This window comes from Vespa crabro, chromosome 10 (assembly GCF_910589235.1).
Source record: "Vespa crabro chromosome 10, iyVesCrab1.2, whole genome shotgun sequence".
NCBI lineage: Eukaryota > Metazoa > Arthropoda > Insecta > Hymenoptera > Vespidae > Vespa > Vespa crabro.
The window spans coordinates 4,713,697-4,739,936 of record NC_060964.1 but is presented as its reverse complement, the minus strand read 5'-3'; the positions used below and the strand labels follow the sequence as shown (position 1 = coordinate 4,739,936).

The 26,240-nt window shown below is 35.9% G+C and overlaps 1 protein-coding gene across 2 annotated transcripts in view; it reads right to left on the bottom strand.

Annotated features, from left to right (window-relative positions):
* LOC124427693 (nephrin-like) overlaps positions 1–26,240 on the bottom strand; it is a 125,855-nt gene that overhangs the window by 57,349 nt on the left and 42,266 nt on the right. For both annotated transcript variants that reach the window (XM_046970932.1, XM_046970931.1), the window contains exon 5: positions 5,292–5,402. In XM_046970932.1, the coding sequence (XP_046826888.1) occupies positions 5,292–5,402 (111 nt within the window). The remainder of the gene's footprint in view (positions 1–5,291; positions 5,403–26,240) is intronic.

Sequence of the window (26,240 nt, the reverse complement as noted above, 5' to 3'; positions counted from 1 at the left end):
TCAATAATGATTTACTCTATGATCTTAATGACAATCACCTATTTTTTATTTGAATTAGATACTTAGTTATAATTTGTTTTTAAAAAATGTTTTATTTTTAAACTTATTTTAATTTTATATTATATTATTAAATTTATTATCCAATTATATTTCCTTTATTTTACTTTTTTTTTTATCTGACAGAACATTGCTGCTGTATCTGTTTTTATTATATATACTCTTGAATTTGTATATATACGTCTTATGCTTGATTCTATTACAGTACATACATAGTATTATACTATATACATAAATACATAGGTACAATACGTACATATATATATATATATGTATGTGTGTGTACTATTATATTATAGCATATGGACAATGTACATACGTCCTTTGTGTTCTGATGAAAGCCTGAAGGAAATTAAAGTGGACATGCTTAACGCACATATACATTCAATTTTACTATTCGAGAAATTTCATTTAACCAATATTACCAGATGACAACCCGTATCATTTCATTGTAAAATAAACCATCAATGCGTCGACAATAACAAGGGACATGAGAGGACATGTTATACTCTTCTGTCAACACAGAAACTTTAGTCAAATAATAATTTGAAAAGATAGTATTTAATCGATACTGCAGTGTTGAATGATAATATTTTGATTTATTTGTTAATGTTACACATTAGGGTATTGCGTCCGTTCGAAAGTAATGCATTAAAATGAAAAAAATCCTAACGCGTTACACTAGGGGAATCATTTCATTGATCGATACGATACAATTTAATTGAGTAATACGCTTGAAATTATTGAGAGTATAGATCTTAAGGATCGGATAAATACTCTTTAATTTATTAAAACATATTTTTATCTTTTCTCACTTTTAGTTTTGTGTTGTGTATATCAAATAAATGGAGTAAATTTCAGGAGACAATCGAGATAGAAGAATTTTGGGGTTGAGAACGAACGTTCCAAGATTTTCATTGCTCGCGTGTCGCGTTAAAACAAACATTTTATCGCGGTCGTCGCGGCGCGCCGTTGTAAAATTGCGTTCGCGGCGACATTCTAACAATACCGGACGAGGCTCGAGGGAACCAAGAGGAAAGTGAAGAGGAAAGCGAAGAGGAAAGCGAGGAAGAAAACTAGGAGGAGCGTGGAAACATGGTGCATTGTGAAACAACAATGCAAGGTACAATGCACACGGTGAGGCCTGCCGGAGAAAGCTTTTCGAAGGTGAACACAGGATAACGTTGCACCATTTTTAAACGTATCCAACCCGTTGCGAATACTTCTGTTTCTATTATAGCTACGATATATCTGCTGTATCTTGCGATCGGATAAGCCCGTAAGGTTATAAGGTGAACATATCGTGACCTAGACCGACGTCAATTTTAAGAGAGAAACGGTATGAAAAAGAAAATGAAATGTTTTCTCTTTTATTTTTCCTTCTTTTCTCGATTTTCTCCAAAGTTCAAAAAGCCGATATGTGGGTGTAAGTATTATGCCTTTTACGAACACTCCAATAAACGAGCAGTAAAGTTAAAAATACAGACGACACATTTTTCTTAAGCGAGAATTTTATCGACTTTGAAATTGAACCAATTGAACGACCGGATGAATTTAAACGAATTTACGATGAGATAATACTGACACATACAACGACATCGATAAAGATCTCGGAACCGATAGTATCATATTAGTCTGACCAAAATACAGTATCTTTTATAGTTTTATGACACGATAAAAGAAATTAAAGCTGCCACCGGCTTTGTTATTGCTTTTCTTTCTCTCTCTCACTCTCTAACTCTTTTATCCTTTTTTTTTTCATGAGCCGGAGCGTATATATATATATATATATATATATATATATATATATATATATATATATATATCAAGAGTTGTGATTAGCAAGAAAAAAATCTACTTTGCACTTGTGCATGTAAAAGGCAATGCAATAAACCATATATAACTGCATATATAACTTGGATAAGTTACTTTTAGCTGTACTTATGAATCTTTCTTTCTCTTCCTTTCTATTTCTCTTTTTCTCTCTCTTTCTCTTACTCTCCACACTCACTGATCTTTCTTTTCCCTTTAAATTGCGAGGGGTAATTCGTATCTTTCGGCTTTACTAGAAGAGATGACCTGCTTTCCGCCAAACGTTCTAACTTTATGAGTTGAATATATGTACACAAACTGTTTTCAAAAATATTTTTTTTTACGTGCAAACTAATATCTATCAAATAAAAGAATTTATTTTCTCTTTTAATTTTGTAATAAAAGCTTATTTTTAATAACAGTAAAATATTGATTATTCGAACTACATAAAAGGCAGATTATTTCCTATAAGTTATTTATATTTTTCTCTTACGATATGTAAATAATAACCTTTTGTGGATTATATGAATTTATTTTATATATATACCATTTCCAACAGATACATTTACACATACATATAGTTTTAAACGTTTCCCAATCGTATCTTTTACCGGTGAGTTCGAAATTTCTTCGTTCGTAGCTCGATAGCGTCGCAGGATAAATCATACGTCCCGTGTGAACCTGCGACTGGCAGTGATAATAAACAATGCGAAGATTAACCTGCAAGGCTACTCTCGAGTTCTATCTATGCTTGCTGGTGTGCGTACGTTCACACGCTACTTGCAATATAGACCATAATAGACTGCATTGATGTACGTAGGTCGTTGAATAAAGTCGTGAGAGACGTTCGTCATTGTGTGCTTTTGTTCAAGTTTCATTGAAAATGCTCCGGCGTATCTTTCAAAATATTCATTTCATATTTCTTCATATTTCTTCATATTTCTTTTCTTCCAAATTGATTACATTTCTTTTTTTGCAATTTACTCGCGACTACGAATCAACATTTTTTATTAGTTTTCTTTTTTTACAATCTGTATATATTAATATATCAATGCAATTTATTTTTCTCATTGAAAATTGAGAATGTGCAAACGGAATAGTCGTTTATTTCATGAAGTATTTAGCTGTCGACTACATAGTATTCCTTCTCAAGTAGGTACTGTTTTGTCGTATTGTTCCTTTGAATTATCTTCTTACGTTCAGTGAAGTATAGAGAGAGAGAGAGAGAGAGAGAGAGAGAGAGAGAGAGAGAGAGAGAGAGAGAGAGAGAGAGAGAGAGAAGAGAAAGAGAGAGAGAGAGAGAGAGAGAGATAGAGAAGCATTGATTTTGCATTACGTATAATTTATCCTATGATTTTTCGCAGAATTGAAAAGATTGTAGATATATTTTTTCAAGGGACTTCTAAACAGAGACATATCGTAAAGAATGCGAAGATAAATTTAACAAAATTACAGGCGAAGATAAATATTCTCTAGAAACATATTTACAAAAGACAGAACGGAACGCCGTTAAGACAAGTAGGCCTTCCAAGGATGTCTTTAGGGAGAAATGGTTATGTTTGCATTTGCCGTTGATTTGGTTTGATTCTCCAAGAGAGGAATTTCGATATTCGAAATTCCCTCGAGTTCTAATTCCCTCGACGATTTCAGACACGACGTAACGATTATATTCGCGGCCAACGTTTAATCCAACTTGATAACGAACATTTGATAATTGAATTAGTCAAAGGACACGCGCTCGAATTTCCAGTAGATAACACTTACTTCTTCCAATCATCTTTTACCACTCGCACGCGTTTACGTTTCGGCGAACTTCTTGTTACGAGATAATAGGTCAGGTATTCGGTACTAGCGATAGTGCACGGAAGCGAAAAACACTTCTAGTATGAATAAACTTTGTTTCGATCTACGGTGACAAATCGTTCGTTTGAAAGTTAGAAAAAGCGTTTGGAAGAAAGTATTTGCATAAGGGTTATCGGTGCAATTCCAATCGATCGATGTGAACGTTATCGAAGTTGAGACTTTTCTCGACAAAATATACCTATCTTGAAAAGTAAAAATTTTTCTGTGATGAATAAGTATAATTCGACGTCTAATAAAGATGCGTTAAGAGGATAGCGTGAAAAGGACCGTTTAGAGAACGAATCAGGGAAACAAGTTTTAAAGAGAAGAGTAGGGCAATGAGGGTTCCTTAATGTGTTCGTTCGTCCATCGAGCAAACGATTTCACGTAAATCGTCTGAAAATGGGTGGGAAAAGGGGAGAAGGCGTCTTTCCGCGAATCTTGCGTATGAAACGAAAAATCCCATTTCCCTGAAAACCGCGGGTATCCTCTGGCACAAGGCCAATTCCATTTGAAGTAGCCATCGCTCGAGTCCTCCTCGGTCCTTTCCGAAAGAGAGAGAAAGAGTTGGAGGTTACAAATCCGGCTTACTTTTTCGTAGGCGCGCACGAGGCGTCGTGCTGCGTACTGTCGAGCTCTCTGCTGACTTTTTTGGACTTTAGCCAATTTTTATTTTTCCTTCGTCTACCTACCTTTTCCTTGCAACACTGGTGACGCGACCGTACGCGAAATTACGCCTTAGCGATGCTCTCCTTGCTTCCATATCGAGCTCTACTATCACGCTGGATATCGTCTTTCTGTTGTTTGCGCCTTCGTACTACCCGCATTCGCAAAGAATCGCTTTCTAGCACTTTGGAAGGCTTACGGACCAACGTTGAAATTGCATTCGATCGAAGACACTGCCCTTCCAATAATCGATCTACTATTCCTTTTTGACTCATCTTATAGAATACCGGGAAGAATGCGACGATAACCAAAGATTATCCTCTTTTCTTTCGTTTCTCTATCTTTCATGTTGATATCATTGAGAAAGTAAGAGAGAGAGAGAGAGAGAGAGAGAGAGAGAGAGAGAGAAATAGAAGAAAAAGAGAGATAAAAAGGAGGAAAGGAAAAAGAGAGACAGAGAGGCAGGTAGAAAATTATTTTCAAGACGGTTTCCGTTCCATTTTCATTTCGCTGGGTTATAACCAACGATTTTTCGTCAGACCTCATTACCACGAGCACTTAGGAGCGGCGTGCGATTTGATCGAGTATGACGGATGTTCGCTTTTTCGTTCTTAAACGCACGGCACAAGCACTTATCGTAATCTAGATCTTATTTTCTCAAAACGAAGTGTCCGATGATGGATCGACATGACTGCTTATTCGTATTTTATACAAATCTGGCATTGGAACTTGAGTATATCAAGCATTTTTTGTGTAGTTTCTGTTTGAAACGAAGAGACTTTCCTTTGAGAGGACAGCTACAGTGTCAGACATTGCAAAGTTTCTCGAATATCGATCCATTCGATTGCTTTATCTCGATCGATCCAATATAATGTTGAAAACAGTCTTCAAAAGTTTGGATGGTTTATACTCACCTCCGTGAACCTCACAGACGAGGGTGAGGTCGGCCCCTTCAGGGTAGGCTTCGAGGAGTTTGCTCATGTCTCGTCTCTTCGTGTCGTAGATTATCGGTTTCGACGGCGGAACTGTAAGCAGACAAGAAAATACGTCGGTCGAAAGTAATGCACGATATCAATCTTTCATTTTTTAAAGTATCTATCCCATAAATCCTTTTTATAAGTATGTTGGTTTATCTATAGGTAAGAAATATACAAAATTGATGCTTCGAGTTTGCTCGTATGCATAATCGATGAAGATCCAACCTGTTTTTAAATTTAATCCAAGATTCGATTTCAATTTAAATTCCTGGATTCGAATTCTCCTTGTAAATAGATAGGTAAGTTATATACTTGTATATCTTGATCTATATACGTTCTTCTTATCAATCTTACAAGGAGAAAATCTGTCATGATATAAATTCATACGCGAAACTTATGAGCTTATTGCACAAGAAGTATGAGCTTATTGCACAAGAAGTATGAGCTTATTGCACATTCAGAAAAGAGAATGTCTATCTACTTCACATAAAAACTCCTTTATTGGAATCAATAATTAAGGGATGTTTCAAAGTCGTGGCTTATCTCCTCGGTAGACATACTGGTATCCATCGTGAGTATACATTGTACATTATCATCTTCTCGTGGTTTTGAAAACAGAGCCCTAGGCGGTACGTGGTACGTGGCTGAAAGAATATACTGGTGGATGAGGAAAGAGAGATGAGGGAGGAGAGTGGAAGCAAATGGGGAGGACGAAGAGGAAAGCGGCTTCTATTTGAGTCGAAGCGGTCTCTACCTCCTGCGTTTCCTCTTTCATCACCGGCTCAATCCACGATACAGAGGAGGCAAGTGCAAACAGGCCGAGCTCATCCCGATATGTTCTCGGCCGGATGCCTCGTGGAAATTGCCTCGGGTTATTGTCGCCGCTTCGCTGGCCGGAGGCGCGCTGCAACAGAGCTAGACGAGCGAAGTCTGTTGAGAGGGAAAAAGACTGACTACGGAGGGAGAGACGTAAAGAGTTTCGAAATCGATGCAAAAATCGTAGAAAGCTGGCAAGCGTGATAGCGAGGTAAAGCTCGATAAGCGAGCTCAACTTTGGTAATGCTCCTTGAAGAAAATATACTTCTCTACGATTCGAGAAAAGCACTCACTATTGGGCCAGACTTTCGACTACATTTAAATTTGTGGTGAGGTAGTGAACGCTTTCGCACTCTTCGAAACTTGTCTTCTCGTTAGTCGATTTTATCATAACGTATATTTTTCAATATCGTGAATATCTCTTAGATACTTTCCATTGTTTTAAAGTATTCCTTTATCTTGTTTCGAAAACAACATGAATAACGAAACAGAGAAGAGAGAAGATCGAATCAACGGCATAGGTTTAAAGCGTACGATTCCCTTGGAATTTGTACGTATGTACATAGGTATGTACATATGTACATACATGCAAGTTGCCGCGCCTGCACTTCTAATCTTCCTTGAGATTAGAGACGCGCGAGGCTTGCGTCGTTTTAGCGTTGCTAATGCCACCGCTCGGAACCTTTTATGGCTCGCTTATCCGTAGGAATCATCTAGGAAACGACGTTGTCCTTTCTCAAACTGTGATTTTGCTTCGAGTTGGTATTGTTCTCTCGACGAAAATCAAAAGATCTCGTCGCCTAGGACTAGTATTGTTTCGAAAAAGAAAGACACTTTCGTTGGTCGTACGATGCGTGATTTCCATTCGACCGACTTTTCGCATTGCTCGCAAGCACGACCATCACTCGTAAGTACAGCGTTTATTTTAACTGACCCATTTGACACGATAAGAGCTGCATTCGCCTAACACGACTACTTACTCTTCAAAAGAGTATAAAACGTGACACTTATTTTATCGATTTTTACTGATGGAATACTTTTCGCCGAATTTCTTTAAAAAGTCATTCTACTTACGACAATTTCGATTTAAATCAATTTATATTATTCTACGTAGATCTTTTAAAATAATTATTTTGCAAGATTTTAATAAATAAAATGTACAGTCTCCGTTATAATTATTTCCATTACAATTGGCATCATTAAAAATAGAAATAGATTATATAAATATTTTTCGCTCATAATGCTGACCAAATTACATGAGAGATTTATTCGTAAATCCGAATGAAAATAGACTTTCATCGTTTAGGGTATTCTCGATGGTATTCGAAAAGCCAGTAAAGAGGTTAGAATCGGAAAAAGCTTTGCTACAAGTTACATCTTCCAAATGTTCTGCGGACGAATATGATTTGCAGGATTCACAAGAGGTATCCCTCCTTCAAGTGCAATCGATGCTTTCGCTGTTGATACAAGTAGAAAATGACGGTGATTTGCCTTTGCGAATTCTTAAATCAAGCGTGGTATTTTTCGAAATCCCGTGCTGGAAAAAGGAAGAGAAACAAGACAAATAATAATAATAATAATAATAATAATAATAATAATAATAATAGTAATAGTAGTAGTAGTAATAGTAGCAGTAGTAGTAATAATAGTAATAGTAATAGTAATAATAATAATAATAGTAATAGAACAAAAAGGGTCGCAAAAATAAAAGAACAAGAATGAACTCATGAAGGGTGAAAAGGGCGCGAGAACGATACGTATTCGTGACTTGGTCATAGCAACGGTTGTCACAAAGTACCTTAGAAAACTTTTTAAAGAATTTTTAGCGTCGACTTGAACAGGAAGTCGTGAAATACAAAATGTTGCTGTCTAGCTTGATACTCGGAGTTAGTGTAGCAGTTGTAAATGGAAACTGTCGAGCGACGCTTCGCGCGCATGTCTTTACGCATTCAACCGCTAGATCTTACCCTCGAAAATTTATTAACGAAAACTTTCCGCTCCATCGTACCGAGAAGAAGAAACACGATATTATGGTCGAGCATAGGTGTATCCAACGCGTTTTCTTATAAAATATTTTCCGTTGTTCCGTTAGACATCCTTTTCTACTAAAACTGCTTCCCGTACAAGATATTACAGGAGTTTCATAAAATTTACGAAAGACACAGGGTATCGCGATGTTTTGAAAAATTCTTGCAATTCCGAATTTATTTCGGTACAAGGATTTTGTTCGTTATCTCACGGCTATTTTAATTGTAACATGATAACCATTAAATATCGCACGAGCACGATCCATTCTTTGATGGATCCATTCTCTGAAAGAATAGGGACGTTAAATGATGGACGTTTATTTACAGATAGGTACAATTTTAATAGATTATAAGAGTAATGTTCTCGGAAAAGGGCTTTTACATAATTTTTCTTCAGTGTTTTTTAAAGGTATATTTTAATCGGCAAAATTTAAACAAACAGAAGAAATTAAATGACCGAGAAAACAATTTTCGTTCATTTTAAAGCGAAATTAATTTTGGGATACGTAAAATATTAACTTCAAAGTAAATACACGAACGATGTCGGAAAAATTGTTTGTGAAAAGGTTAACTCACTTAACCGTGGAAATTATTAGATTGAGTAATTTCTGTCATATTTTTAAATAAAGTAAAAATTTATATAATTTTGAAAAGAAAATTTATATTATTATAAAATATTTTCTATTATCGTCTATAATTTGTCTCTATTAAATGATTAACAGCTTGTTAATTTTTGATGAAAAACAAAATGTAGATATCTCTTTGACGAAAGAACTCTAACACAAGCGCAAAAATTGTATGGAAAAAAGATGGAACAAAATGATATAATTCATCATTAATAAGATTTCAAAGGCAACTTACTAGTTGATACTAATATTTTACCATTGATGATACGCTACTATTTTACTTTCAAGGATTACGATACTGGGTTCTTTACGATAGATCCATTAAATTTATTACTTCTATCTTGCGCGGCATAGTTGCACGTTCTTTTTTCTTAAGTTTGTTGAATTGATAAATTACACAGTACGACCCGTACGAGACATTTGTCATTGAATCGATCATCCGTCGATAATGCGGTTCGATTTCGTTCTACTTCGAAAATCAGCGAATTTATTGTTTCCGAGTTTCGTTCTTTTCCTTTTTTTTTTTTCTTTTTTATTTTTATGTTACGAACGCCCGACAGAAACTAATATTTATCGAGGAAATTAGAAATTTATGCAGAGCACGTTTCTTGTACGGTTATTTTAAGATGGCGCGCCGCATGCAAACGAACACGGCAGAAAAGTAATATATTTTCGCGACTACCGTAAATAAGGAAGCACAGCCTAGATTTCTTATGACCACAGCAAAACGTGCTTAACTGCTTTGCTTTAAGGTATCCTTCTTTATTCACACCTGTGTTAGCATCTTATAAGTATCTACAATGTTGGATTTCATCCTGACGATATTAAACTTTAACTTACGCTGACGATATGATATATTTTTTCGTGATACATCCGTAGAAACTCACGATCCACTCATTGTGAATCGTCTCGTTGAAAATCGCGAAGAAACGGTAAATGGAAGAAATAGTAAGAGAGATAGGAGGACGGTTTTACGAAGTAGTTCTTCGTAACTGAGGTCGGTAATAATCGACGTCGCTTTCCTTGGAGTATTTGCTGGCATACTTACATGTAGCTGTACACGTAGACGCGCGCATGAGTATAGATAGGATCAGTACCTACAGGGTGGATCGAGTGGACATCCACGATAAGAGTGGCAGAGAAGGAGCTCTAGTGGATTCTCATGGTCTAGTTTCAGTCTCGTCACGTCCAACAGCTTCCCAGAGTCTTCCGAAGTGCTAACGCGTCTCTCGTCCTACTCCTTATTTAGTCTTTCGTCGTATATATACCTACATCTATTCTCAACGTATACCTACCTGTACATGTGTTTATACACATACATATATATATACACACACACACACACACATATATATATATATATATATATATTTACTCGTACAAAGAATGAAAAAGAGTAAGGAAAAGAGAACGAAAGTCATGTAGAGGCGCGTATATGCGAACAGTGAAGGCAGGAAAAGGAATGACCAAAGAAAGACGAAGAGACGCTTCTTTCGCATAAGCTAGGAGTTCACCTATCCTTTCCTCACCACGAGCAGGATGCAACATTTGCGGGATATTCTTCCGCGCTATCGGTTCCACGACGTGCTCGACGAGCGTACACTAGCCGTCGTTCTACTTCTTCCCTTTCCTCTATATGGGAATAGTCGCCATAGATTCAAAGCCATTGACTATCCCGGACACGAGAACCGTACGCGACGTGACCGTCTCCGACGATTACTATAACTCATCCGTAAATGCGACTTCTCTTCTTCTTCCATATCTTTCTTTTTCTTTTCTTACTCTCGTTCTTTGCTTCTGAACTGATATTCTCTTGCGTTTCTGAAAACTTTTCACGAGTCTATTGTAATAAGAATCATTTGCTTGTATGCATATATATATATATATATATATATATATATATATATATATATATATATATACCATACGCGTAGGAGAATTCCATTTCGATTTTATTATATTATGGAACTATTTCATTCTTTGAAACAATAATAATTTGATAGTCAATAAAATGATATCGATAGAGATATTGATATTCTTCATAGTGTCATCACATATCATTCATAGTATCATCAAGAAGAAAATAGGAACGTATCTATATTGTACAAGGAAAATGTTGCGACAATTCAATTGCGATGAATATCATAAAATGGCGAGAAATATTTATTAATCTGTCGACACGAAATTAATTTAATAATCAATGTATCAACTCATTAAGTGACTGAACGCTGACACGAGGAATACCCGGGCTACGTTCTCTGTTAAATGCGTGAAATATGAACGACTAATTCATGGAATTATTATCTTTCTGAATGATGAAGGGATATTGGGTAGGAGGTCGATATAACGAAGCTGGAAATACCCCGTTCGTATTACAGGATGTAGAGACGGTGATGGTATAATTGCTAAAAATGATATAGCTGTACTCTGTGTTAGTGTATTATTAACGGTATTATTATTCTTGAGAAATTACTGTTCTGATTACTGTTACTGACGAGATGCAACATCGATAATATTTCAGATATTGCGAGCGTGCTTCTATTCTAGCATTACAAATAGGTAGATATAATTTTGTTATCGCGTTATAAATATGACATATCTAATTAACAGATTTCTATAATAAATACAATATAATCATAATATTGTACAATTTGTTCGATAAATATAATATAATCTTAGAATGGACGACTGTTAATTATTCCCATTTATTTTTATTTTCAATCGTAAATAATATACATATTTCATTGATAGATAATGTTATCAATTTTAATAATTGATCAATGATCAATATGTATTTAATTGAAGAACGAGAAGCATAAGATACTATTTGAACTAGGTCGATCTAGATGTAATCTGCTTCAAAGGAAACTGCATTCACAGATCTTTTTGTACAATGAGATAATACGATAACCTGAGGACAGTTTCTAAACTAAGAACATTTGTCATTTCATCATCTGGTATAGCGACTTTTGGACTATACATCCTTAGGAGGTCGATCTTAAGATAAGGATTTACTGGATCGTCGAGCAGATAAACACGTTGAGTCGCCGAGTCAACGGATATTCCACCAATCTGATTCCAGTTCGCCTTTAGTTTACTAGATACTATCGTGAATCTATATTCGAATTGCTTATCTCAAACGCATTAATGATAAAGTCATATGCGACATGAGAAATGCTCGCTTGTCTTTGTTACATGTTTCCTGCTTCCTGCTCCTAAATCGACCGGTGAGATGCTGACCTACATTATGATCTCTCAATTTGACATATGCTCAACTTGTAATCACTTTCTACGTTTATCACGAAATGATATTCGAACTATCTCAAAGTGAACCTAACTAAACTCTTCATTTTAGATTTGCTTCATTTTTTTTTCTTTTATAGTAATCAATTATTTGTGCGTTATGAATTAGGTAAGTAGGTAGATAGGTAGAGAGAGAGAGAGAGAGAGAGAGAGAGAGAGAGAGAGAGAGAGAGAGAGAGAGAGAGAGAGAGATAGTGGGTTAGGAAATTATTTATATATTATTTAATATTAAAAAACATTTTCCAGACTAGGAAATGTAATTTGAATTGTTGAGTAGAAAAAGAAAAATTAGCGTTCTATATGTTGCAGCAAAAATAAAAATTATAAAATAAGCTTCTGTTTTAAGAAAAAATTAAAATTTTTCTTTCATTGTTATTACAACGCTCTTGTATATTTTATCCTTTATTCTTATGTTTCGTATCAAAGAAGTTATGTCTACTGAATACGATTATTAAAAAGAATGAGGAAGAAAATCAAGCATTGTAGAAATGAAAAAGAGAAAAAAAAACCAATTAGAGAAATAATTTAAATGGTTGGAAAATAAAATTAGAGGAAAAGAATGGTCGGATTCTCTGAAATTTCATACGATGTTAAGTAACATTTTAGATTATCATAATAAAAGATTCTTTCCTAGATGTTTTATAAATGTTATAGTTAGACTGTAACATTTATCAAACATATTGATTTGGTTGATATCTGAATACAACAATTTTCTATAAGAAGAAAAAAATCTCAGAAATTTTATGATATAACTTTCAAAATATAATCTCGTTTTCGTTATTACTTTATCATCAATGTATTTTACGATTTTTTTTTACGATATTTATGATTTGATCTTGAAGAAGAAATTTTCTATATCAAGGAAATTCATAAATAAGAAACTAATTGGATAAAAGATGGACAATGTATATCGATATTACACGATTATATTGATTGATCAACGATCAATCTCGGAAATGGATGCGACTTAAGCTATAAACTTAAATCAGTTAAGTTGATAGAATAGCTCGAAGAGAAACTTTTCGAAATCCATGAACAGTACGTAGTTTACGAATCTTTTGGAACATAGATATTCGAGGGAATTGTATCGAAATAGAGAGATCTCTTTACAGTTGAATTTTTCCAAGAAAAAGAAATTTTTATTCATTGAGAAGATGGAAATATTCGTAGACAAATTGTATTGAGTAGATCAATAAATAAAGCCTATGTGCCTACATAACAAGTTTCAATCAAATTTGATATAATATCATTATATGTGTGTGTGTAATATTATAGATAATCAATAATTTTGATTTGAATAGAAAGGTAAACAAAAGTACATAAGTGTCATAAGACTGATAAGATAGAAATATACACATTGATATTCGTCTTTGTTTATATAAAGTTTGCAAATAGAAATAGAATATATTTATAACGTTTGGACGAAATGTTTGTAAAAAATTCTCTTTTTAAATTTCGCGTCGATATTCGTGCGTGATGTACGAAGGTAGAAAATATTCGAGCGATTCGAATTTATTGAATTTCTGGAGCGAGCAATGGAATTCCTTTTCTTAGTCCGCTTGTACAGGAGCAGGCGTTCGTTTGCATGTGATTGCGAATATACATATGAAGGTACACACGTAAAAGAAGAGGTGTGAGGGCGTCCCAGACATGGTGTACAGCTTGAATTATAACGCTAACCTCTTACACGATAGTATAGTCTTTCTTTGTGGTAGTATGGTGGTGCTCGCGATGCCGGTGCTCGTGCGTGACTCGGATATCGAACTAAGCCCACGTAGCGATTGCCGTTAAAAATTTAGGGAAATTCTCTGGCGCGGGCAAGCCAATGTTATTTTCATGCGACGTTACAAAATGACGCTCGTGTTTCAACTCCGAACACGTATTTCTTTGTGGAGTTAGTTTCCCCAAACCTTTTTGGCTATACAACTTCTTACTCTTCCATTGATCGCAAAATTATAAAATTGTCAAAACGAAATACTTCGGAAATCTTAAGCAGGTTAACTTCGTTTTACTTTGATCGAGTTCAATTTGTATTATTTATTACACAATATTTGTCCTTTTTTCATTTATCACGAGTACGTTAAAAGGGGGAAATATCGCGAATGCGAATTGTAAAAGCTTTCGATGAGCGAGAAAACTTTTCAGAATTTCGATCGAAAGTTCCTTCTTTTCGGAGAAAGCCGGTAGTTTATTTGGGAAACGTTCTCTTATTCCCCGGGCAGTTCGTTTCGCGAAGAAATCGAATACTCTTCTCGTAGATTTTCTCGATCGGACCACTCGGACGTAGGAATCCTCGCCAAACGAAAACTAGGAGTCTGCTTCCAATTAAAGCACGGGAAAGTCCTTGAACGTTTCTCGTACGAAATCCTATAGCTTGTGAAACTGTGCATTACTAGAAACGTCGAAACGCAAAGAAGAGTGGGGAAAGGCAAAAGAAAAAGTGGATGCCGTTGATGGAATTCTCGAGAGAGTAAAGGTAAATTCATCTCTTGGGTTTTACACATTGCTCTTTTGAGAAGTTTTAGCTATCGAGAATTTCGTGACTTCAAAGAACTAGGTAGATATAAATTTTGTGGAAAATGATTTGATCGCGATATGGAATAGTTAACAATTTTACTTTTATTGGAGATGTCAAGATGACAATGAAAATCATCTTCGAATGAGTTATCGTTATAAAGGTAAAGAAAAAATTTGTAGGACAGAAAATTTAAGTCGATACAATTAGCTTTTCTTGCCCATCTATGGAGGAACAAAACGTTTGGTCATTTCGACGAAACGGTTCGTGCTTAACGAGCCATCGCGGGAAAAGCTTCCGGAAAAAGTCCAGTTCGCTTACTTAGCTACCTTTGTGAGTTTCGTACGTATGGCAAACTTTCTCTCTCTCTCTCTCTCTCTCTCTCTTTCGTTCTCTTTCTCTTCAAGAGTAGTACCTAGTAATCAGCGTCGCGTAATCGTGGATAAAGCGACCAATGGGGATGAGGATTAATGGGGAATCACCGTAAAGTCCAAGAGATAACGCGCTACTCCACTTTCGTGAAGGTTCTGAATTACCGGCTCCTTTTTCGCCCTCGCTCGAACTCTATTTCTTCGTACGACCTCCTTCCCCCATGGTCCTTCGCGAGAAAAAGTTTTAGAGTTTGAATGAGCTTTTTATCCAGCTCGGCGATTCCGCGATACCGACGCTACTTCGAACTTTCTACCAACGAATTCGCGTATTTTCCGACGGTAACTGCTCGGCGAAAATTCACCTAGACGAAAATTTGGACAAGGTATCTTTGTCCGACAAAAAGGATCGAATTATTTCGAGGACCGACCGATTCTTTTATTCTTTTATGATTTTTTACTTTTTAGCTGCAACTATTCAAGACAATTTATTTTTTAATTATTTAAACAATTTATTATTCAATTATCTATGATCGTTTGTATTTTTAATATGTTTATTTCATCGAAATATTAAGGAGGTATCATTTTAATTTAAGATATTTATTGCCATGGAACGACTAATAAAAGAGTACACCTAAACCATGATTTGTCTCGTTGTTCCTTCGAGAGCGAGAGATGATTCCTGCAATTTTGTTCGACCTATTCCAGAGGTCAATAAAGATTATACTAAGGGAGGTTAGACATGCACCGGCGATGAAAATTCCGTAAGTATCATTGGCTGAGATGATACAAGAAAGAGGAGTCGGAAGAAAAGCCTTCATGGAGGTCATTTCCTCGCGTCGAAATAGTAACACCGTGACGTTTCACAGGGTTACATCCTCCACGGAAATTGGAAGTTTTACGGACATGCCGACGTCTAGAAAACGTGACCTAAGAAGATTTCTCTTCCCCACTACCTACATTGCCTCTCGTCATCTCTCTTCTTTTATTCTTTTCTCTTCTACCATTCTCTGTCGGTCCATTCTCTTTCTCATGGCGCTGACGGTTTGCGCTTGACAAGCAATTTCTGCGGGAATAAGTCGCGAGGCTAAGAGTTATCTCGCATTTCTCTTAAAAGAAAATGTCTTCTTTCTTCCGTAAATAGACATACAGTCAAAACGTATCGATCATCCCGATAAGTATGGATATACGTATTCGCGTCAGATGATATTTGACTTTCCTTTCTTTTTTCCATTTCTTCTTGAATATCGAAGTTTCCTTTTCTCACTCTTTTTTTCTTCTTTTTTTTTTGTTTGTAATACTATTTTTGCAAGAAAAGATTATTAGAGGACGAGAAAAACAGATAGCAGTCGAGTCTTCTCACTTTACCAAGGTTGGCAACCTTTCCGTGTCATATAAAATTTTCATAAATTACTGTCACGCTTAAAACGAAGAACTTGGAAAAGTCGAAGTTTCCCTATTCACTTTCGTTGCGATAGCTTCCTCTTTCTTTCCTTTTCAGCGAGTTTTACGTCATTTATGAGTATTAGTGTTCACCTCCGGCACCACCGGTAGATCTTTCTTTCGAACAGAAGGAAGAAAACGAGTAGAAGACGGTACCGGTGGTAGTCGTAATATTCAAGATCTCGATTTTTCATCGTATTTCAAAAATTTACTTTTTCGTATTTGAAGAAGAACAAGAGCGAGTCTTTCATTCGCGATCTTTTTCGTTCAACGACTGGAAACTCGAATAATGGAAAGTCTTTACTTTAGAACGTAGAATATTCGATATTGGTTTGACCGTTTTTGGGAATATAAGCAAAAGCGATTTTATGGCGAAAGGAATGATTCGATGAGATTCTTCCTCCTCGTAGAAAAATGTCACTACTCGTCCGATATGCCGGACTATAAAGCTCGTTGGATTTGAGGGAATCGAAGCGCGATAGAGTGCTCTGATGAGATTTATCGGGCGAAGCACGATTCTTCACGGCGGAATAGTACGTCTTTTATCATCGTAGGTGATCGTTTCGTTACGCGTCTCATTTAATTTAAATTCAACGACGGGTCGAGAGTACACATCAAAGATTCTGAAGATAAAAGAACCAGGAAAAAAAGTTCAACGGCATGATGATCAGATCATCGATTCAATTTATATGCATCCAATTCTCGATAGGAAAAACGTGATAGGGTCATTTCATGCGAAATCGATTACTTTTTAGAATTACATTTTCATTTTTATTTAAAATCAAATATATTCTAACATTTAGTTTCCCGGATAGACGTATGTAAAAAAAAGAAAAAAAGAAAAAAAAAGAGGAAAAAGAAAAAAGAAATATTTAAGCCAACTCAAAGTTTTTACACGTATTTGCTATAGAAAAAATGAGCCGTAGAATAGGTCAGGATTCAGACCAGGGCATTCGCATTACGTATGCGGCGCTTTAAACCCATTGAATTTCATTTCCACATTGCCTTTTTAATTTGACCATAGCGCACATTTTATAATTAATTATAATTGAGTTAATTAATAACAATAAAGTTATTGTTGTCAAATAATTTCTATTTATTCCTAAACGAATTAATCCGAGAAGCAGGATAAAAGTATATTGATAAGATAACGAAACATAAATATGTATATAAGAATTATATTTTGTTACGAAGGACGATATCAAACGAAAATTGAACGTATAGTTATAGAGAAAGAAATGAGCACGTCGGGAGAAAAAAAAATTGTTACGAGAATATCTGTGGAAGGGAGAAAAGAAAAAGAAGAGATAGAGGACGGTTAACAGGATTAAATTACGAGGGTGTCGGATCGTTTACGAGGCCGTAAAAATCTTCATTTTTCATCAGTCCTGTATCTTGTGGATAACTTGGCAGCTATTTTTTTTTCTCAAAGAAACACTTAGTAAACTGTCTTCTTTTTCTGTCTAGAGATAACGTAGCAAAAAGTGTATCGAATTACGATGGTTCGTCGTGGTAGATAGTTGACGAATCAAAGCGCATAGGAGTTTCGATAAGCGAACGAGAACATCAACGAAAACTCGATTTTGTTTTATCGCTGCGTCGAAAGGGTGATGAACGTATGCAGAAACGACGTAGAACGGATTCTGCGAGGGTGATAGAGGAAAGAAACGAGTGATACGCATTCTCGATAGAGAGTTGCCAATGTGAAAATACCTTGACGAAAATGGAGTTCCGATTGGACTGGAGGACGCTTTTTCAAAGGTGTCGATACAGCGGTCTTGCGCAAAGTTTTCCGTTAGGAAAAAGAAAATAACATAAAGAGAATAACAGAAAGCGAAGAATCTCGTAAAACTCCGTCAACTGGCGCGATCGTTCGCACACGAAAATCGTATTCGTATCGTTGAAGAAAATATCTTCGATTTCTCTCGGGAGGGGGAACGGGAGGACGGAGAAACTCGCTGACAACACGTTCTCAAAATCAAGTTGTTGTCGATGCATCTACAAAGCTGTTTGTCTTTTCGATACGCTTTGGCGTCCTATGTTGTTATATCCACTGCATTATCTGTCCGTAGAACAGGTAAATAATGTTTTTATCTTCACTTCGTTAAAGAATCTTTTACTCGATGATCGAGAGAAGCCGAGACTGAGGGAAGTCTTCACGGTTAACTTTTCAAATAGGTCGTTCGGCTATTACATCTTATAGGTACACTCGATTGTTCGGTGTACGAGCATGACTGAGAATTATAAATAAAAACCAAGAGCATTAAAAAATCTTCGTTAACCGTCATTGGTTGGAGCTGATCGATAAAGTGAGACAAAGAATAACAAAAGGTAAAAGAGACAGCAGATAAAAGAGCAAGAATGAGAAATTTTAAATACGACGTTACTAATTTTAACTATTTCCTTGATCTTGCGTATTTTATTACAACTGTCAACTTAGTTGCTTTAAATGTGAAAAAGTAGAAGTAAATACAAACGACGACGTCCTCTTATATTAGCATTTTCATGTTTACGTTGAAATCGTAGAAAGATGAAAATTTTTGACGTTCGTTGCTTCGCATGGCGCTAGATAAAAGTGGATGAAGATAAAAAGAAAGAAAAAGAAAAAAAAAAAGAAAGGAAATGGAAAAAGGGAAAAAGTGAAAAGAGAGATAAAAGAGAGATAGATGGTCGAGTAAGTCCTTACCGCGAGCGTCGAAGATCTTAGATTTTTACGAGGGATCGGAAGTTCGTCTCCAGAGACGAAAACTATCTCGAAGCGCATCTTTCTCACCGTAAATGTTATCACTGGCTTGTCCGTTTAAAAACCATTAGAATTCGAAGTAGCGACGAGTGAAAAGAATCAGAAAGAAGATCAAGAAAGTCACAAAATCGGTTTAACTACGTTATGTTCTTTCGATAAACGGGATAAATCATGGGAAAAAGATTTAATTGTTTTTCTAAATCGACGATATGACGATATCTATGCTAATTTTTTTTCTTTTTTTTGATGAAGACATTAAAAAATAAAATAATCGCAATATTTAAAGAATTTCGGAATCAAAGACAAAGGTTTCCGATCGAAACGATAAAAATGGATTTTGTTTTGTTTTTCGCAAGAAGCCAATGAAGACTGACAAGGATAATCATTTTTTCGAATATTATGTAAAGATGGAGTTTGTTGAAGATAATTCATAGTAATTTTTTAACGGAAGTATGACAGGTTAGGAAGGTATATACGTTGACCGAAGAAAAGAAGAAAGCAAAGACAATGGATAAAGATATGGTATCTTAGGAAACTATTGAGCAAAGGAAAGGAGAAAGTACCGTTCATAATTTCGCATCGGAATATGAACGGTAATTGCAACTACCCCTGTTGTACTCCGGCTTTGTTGTCGAAGTGCAGACTCTCGGTCGGTCATTTACGATTAAGAATGAATAAACTGTCGGGGATTGATGGAAGTTGGTAAACTTAAAAGAATGATACGAGAGAGAAAGAGAGAGAGAGAGAGAGAGAGGAGGAGTTCTGATAAAGAGAAAGATAATCAGAGAACGAAGAAAAGCAGACGAAATCAGGACGAATAATAGCAGTTTACTTCGTATTTCTGACATCGAGAATGTCAAAGACGTCAAAGTTAATGTCTCTTTGTCGTAGTTGTATCATCTCGATAAAGTTTAAGCTCAAATAAATGTGTTTATAATATTTTTGAGATTAATACTGCGTATTGAAAAACTATTAAAAGCATTCAATGGACATTAAGTAAATATTGAATGACATGTCTGTCATCTGAATTGTATCTGATAAACTATACGTTCCATTCGAGCTTATTAGCCAGTGTTGCCCATTCCATTTGCGGATCTCAAAAGCGGAATTTTCTTCTTTGGTCGATTGTCTATTCATTGCAAATTGATCATGTTAATTATGTAATTTGTCGTTGTATCTGTTACAAGGCAAGAACGTCTTTGAAGTTAACTCGAATCCAAGTGGGCGGAAACGTAGTAGGAATGTCGAGAAGCACTTAAATAGGAACGCATCTCACAAGCACAAACGAAGATAGATTGATCGACTTTCTGTATATCAGAATGGTATTGGTGAACCCTCCATATGAACTAAATATTCTTGCAGCGTAAGATTTTTCCAAACCATCCTCATGGACGATGATAGTCCGATAGACTTATTGATATTCTGATGGATCAAACCTACTCCATTTTATCTTAAAAGAAATATCGTGAAGTACTCTTTCTACCTGCTGTCTCTTCATTTATATACATATATATACATACACACACACACACACACACACACACACACACATATCAATATCAACCAATATTTCAATCACTTTTTATTTATATATCCGTGTGCTATCCTGTGCTATTTCGCGTATTTTCGAATACGCCCCGAATATCAAGAAGAACGTGCACGATTGATGTGTGATAAATGTGACCAGTTGAATTTCAAGAAACACTCGATAAAATATTAAAAATTTCTAACAAATCTAGTTAGCGTTTGTAAAATAATAAATACTTATATATCTTGGAAAGAGACATGATTCTTTTTTTTTTTTTTTTCGTTGCTAAATTGAGAAAAGACTATATCGTCTATGTCGTTTATCTTCCAAGGTCGATAGTACGGTTAAAGCGTTGAAAATAGACGTGTCAACAATCTTTCCATCTTCGAAATGCGTTTACGATATCTTATTTCGAGAAAAAATTGCGCCTTCATCTTATCTATTTCGCACGAAGAAGAAAGGGATAGAGGAGAGGATAGCTCGAAGATATTCGAAGAACCATAAGGAGGGTGGAAGTCCGTAGCAATTCGGGTGCGAACGTCCGCAAAGACGAATGAGCTCTTTGGTGCAGAAAAATATGGCAGCTTTTCCGTTCACGAATCGTTCCATTGGTTCTTTATGGCGCTCGACAGCCGTCGTTCGTACCAAAGGACAGAGGATTTCGAAGGGCACGACCAGTGAAATCTTTTATGATTCATGACGCGCCGACGAATCGATTGGTAATTTTTTATATGATCGCTTCAAGGGATTTCGCGAAAGGACATTTACCGTAGTAATACTACTATAAGTTGTTACTTTGTAAACTGTTACCCATGAGAATGTTTTGCATTTGAATCAACGGGTGTAGACGCGAGAATAGGCCGATTGTCCTGATTTTTATTTCTTTTCTATTTATTTTCTACCATCGATATTTTACTTAAAAATACAATCATGTTTTACTTTTGGTCGAATGTTTACTATAGTCTATTGGCGATAAAGTTAACACCTTCGTATTTTCTTTTCCCGTATGAGAACGAGAAATACCTCAAAATTCTTGCTACTCTTTTCTCGTCTAACGAGCAACGCTGCGTTTTCTACGTTTTCCCTCTGGCGGTTGACGAACTTTTGCAAAGAACTCGCAAAAGAAAACGAGAAGCAAAAAAATGAGAGAGACAGAGAAAAAGAGAGGGAGAGAGTATGTGAGAGAGAGAGAGAGAGAGAGAGAGACAGAGAGAGAGAGAGAGAGAGAGAGAGAGAGAATAAGGGAATGAAAAATGAGAACGAAAAGATAGAGATGATTAAGAAAAAGAAAAGAACGATTCAGAAGAGAAGTATTTCGGAACATGAACTTCTAATAAAGAAACTCTAGAAGAGATTCGATTACACCTTATTCTATGCACGTATACGTATTACATTATGCAAGTAGTATAGGCGCACGTGTATTCAACCACCGGAGCGAAGTTGCGCGACGCGAAACGTGAACTCGGCCTCCTCATTTTGTCTTTTTATTCTTTTCTATTTTGTTTTCTAGAGATAAGAAACTTCGGGAGAAAATATTCTTACATATTTCGATTGGCTCCGAATTAAAAATGGAATTCAATAAGAAGATTCGCTTTGGTTAAATCAGAATTTCTCAGAGAGTCTTAGCTTTCTTCCTCCTCTTGCTTTTAGTTGCATTTCTTTTTTTTTTTTTAATTTTATTTTATTTCATTTTTTTTCCTTTTTTTTTTAATACATTTCTCTTTACCATCTTTCCGTCTCTTTCTTCCGTTTTTTGTCTCTCCAGAAAATCCCTCACCAGCGTTTTCGCAGGAAACTTTCTTTCCAGTTTAGACCGCGTCTAACTACCGTGTCGCTCTTCTTATTTCTCTTTTAACTTTTTAATCTTTTCCTTGCTCGTGCACGCGAGAGACAAGCAAATGTATCTTAAATATGCGTTTTCCATTACCGACTCGAGAAATGTTTCCTCGACAACGGTGAGTCACGTCTACAATAAATTATTTTTAACTGGTGTTCGCTCGCGACGTTCAAGAAAAAGCGACTCGTTTATCGAGATGCGTTAGGTAAATAAATGCCAAGAAAATATTACTCGTCGCGATAGTAGTATATTTGAACTGTCTCTTTTTCTCTTCATTTTATATTTTTTGTTGTGATTTTATCGAGAATTTCATGCAATATACATTTAATATAGTTCCTATGAATTTCTTTTTATTTCGCAATAAACATCGTGAGATTCCTTGATTCGTTCAAATAGAATATTTAAATAAAATTTCTAAATGTTTTTTTCTAAATGTTTTTGAAAATAGTCCCGCTTATATGATTTTACATTTATCGTCTTGAAATTGTTAAACGATAGAATAAATAGGCGTGAAAATAGTATGGATTTAAACAACGATGGTGAATCAACGAAGAGGAAAAAAGTACGACGTCACTGCGGAAAATATTTGAACGTTTCGCGTTTTGTGTGAGGCACAAAAAAACCCGTCGGAAGCTTTTTGAGAGCGGGAACACGAAACTTCCCGGAGAAATGACAGATTCCATGCACTGAGGTATAGAAGGAATAGGAGAAAAGAGATGGCGGAAGCGTCGACGTACGAAAGATAACCGCGGGTGAGACGTTTTTCCAATGGGAACCGCCACTCTACGCAAACTAGAAGGGCGCTTTTGCCCGTAGGTCTGTTCTGAATTTTCCATAGGAGCCGTTAACGATGAAATACGAGTCTCGTCGTCCAGCCGCGTAGTAAATTTCAAAACGTGTCTTCCGTCTCTACCTTCTGTCTTCGTTCTTTCCCAATTTCTCTCTTTCCGCTTTTATATTTCGCCATTATCGTAAGCTTCCACGAAAAATTTGTCTTCTTTCCATGCTATTTAATCTCGATGAAAGCTTTGCGATACCTTCTTGGCAAAGAAACATGGTTAAGCTATACGAGCCGAAAAAAATGTCATCAACATGAATATTTTGAATATTTTGGAAGGATTGCCGAGATAAATATAAAACACAGCTTCATTATTAAGTTCTTCTATTACTTACGAAATACATCAGAATGATTCACTTTTCGTATCTCTTTGGTTTCATTGAATTCGATGTAGATCAAAATACGGACCTTAGAGACGTACAATATAGGATTTATTTCAAACATAATCTATTACCAAGAATAAAAGCACATCAACGAGATTCTATTGGGAGAAGATCCTCTTATAATTTTTCATGGTATCAAATATTAAGCGTTGCAGCTCGTATTTCGGTCAGTGTTATGTTTCTTAATTAATTCTAGCATATTAAATTTTGTGTATCCTCAATGACGCCCGTTCGAAAAGGAAGGTCGTTTGCAAATTTAATAAGTAAAAATGATTTTATTATAACGCCTCGAAAGATTATCGTGCTCATGGAGAACTATGGGCAAACGCATACACTCAATCGATTAAAATTGTACGAGAGTTGGGTATACAATCGGTAAATTATTATTTATATATCTAACTTTAATAAATTTAGTAAAGGTAATGATTATGTATCACAGACAGTTTTTTTTTTTCCTGAAACTTGTGATATCAGACAAAATCAATAATCAAGTAAAGAATGTCTCGGAATTGTTAGGGACGAATATTATTCTCACTTTAATAGATCAAATGCGCTAATAGAAATGCATAAAATGGAAGATATTGAATAAGTCTTTTAGTGTTTATACGAAAAAGTGTAGAAAAAAGTGATTTCGCTTTAATGAATAAAATTACGATGAAATTTCTCAATGATAACTAGCCATCTAAGATGGGAAAGGAAGTATTGAGTGAGTGAAGAGTCACGACAATAAGTAAATTAATCTTATAGTATAGGCCATTCTAATGATATAGAAAAAATTTTGCATGGAAGTTTTGATGACAGGATTGATTCATTGAAGCGTAAAAAAGATTCGAAATCTGAAAGTAAATGTTAAAGAGAAAAATGAGTATAGCTAAAAAGTCTCGATCGTTAGGAAAGCTTAATTCTAACTTAAGTACTTCGAGTTCGTTCTAAGTTCAAGTAGACGTATAGCATGAGTATATCCTTTCGCGCATTCGGTGTTTCGTGTATTTTGGAATTAACCGTGAGCACCGTATCGGCGCTGACGCGCAACGGACCGTAAAACGAGGTATCCGGCGCGTTTCGTTGACGATGGTTTCTCGGTCACTAAAGTTGACTATCCTCGATTTGACTTCTCGTATTTCCTTTCAAAATAAATTTCTAAATGTCAAAAAACGAACGAAATTGGTGGAGAAGGAGGAAGGATATCGTAGTGATTCGGTCGAACGCTTGTATCGCCGTAGCTATCTCTTTGGACGCATCTCTTGCTATTGCTCTGAAGGCGCAGAACCGACGAACCACGCTTTAACTCGCAATCAGTTTAATGGTCGATCGATGGGTAAATTCGGTTAGAAGCTTCCTGAAAGGACTTTGGCTTTCTCCTAGGCAAGAAGAGATGCACGAACCTCGCGCGTTTCCAAGGAAACGCAAGTCGTAGTACCGCTTCGATTCTATTAGCAACAGAGTGTAGTCAGACCATGCTCTGGGTCTCTGTTACTCTTACTTTCTCATTCTCTCCTTGTAGACTCTCAGGAATCATCTCCTTCTTGTAGTATCGTCGTCCGGCAAACTTTCTTCGTTCAAGCTCTTATCGCCAATGCGCTACTTGGAACTCTTCCTGTTTTTCTTCTTGGATCAATAAAAAAAAAGATGTTATACCATATAGATACTTTCATCAAAGTCGAAGTCAAACGCAAGCGTACGTACGATGACGGATGAGCCGAGAAACAAAGCTCAGTTATGCTCGACGACATTCCAATGCAAATTAAACGAAATGCTTCGATGGCTCGTTTGTAGATAACTTCATCCTCGTATTTAATTGCGAATCTCTGTATTTCTGCATCAAACTGTATATTAACGGAAACCTTAAACATTTTATCTTTGAAGCATGTTCGTTTTCAATGCTTGACTGATTGTTCGAGTAGTCAGTCAGATTCGCGTTAACGGGCGACGTTCGAATGTTGGACCTATCGTTGCTACGGTTATTTTTCTACTTCCTTTCCGACTCCTCCTCCTTCTCCTTCTTTTCGTTCTCTTCTTTCTTTTATCCTCTTCTCTTTTCTTCTTTCCTCTTCGATTTACTGAGCTTCTTTCGTTGTCTTGCAACAAACGCGACTTCGCAAAAGCTCAGCAAGTTAGCAAGTAGTTTCGTTTCCTGAGTACAAAACTTTTGTAACGTTAAAGCGAATATGGCTGCTGAGTTGATACGATCGTATTCTAAAATTTAAATAGTATTGTGAAAGACGCTACTCAGCTTTACGTGCTTCCATCGTCGGAAACCACATAGTGGAAAGAGGAACGTGAAACAGTTTCCTAATTCAACGTGATAAATAACTTCTCAACTTTGTGCAGAGGAGTTTCTGTTACTTCAAAGAGTCGTTAGAAATCGATCTTTTATCGATCATCTATATAAATAATTTTAACGTCTAAGAGAAAACTTAGAGAAAGTTATGGGAAATTATGCACGTCATTCGTTCATA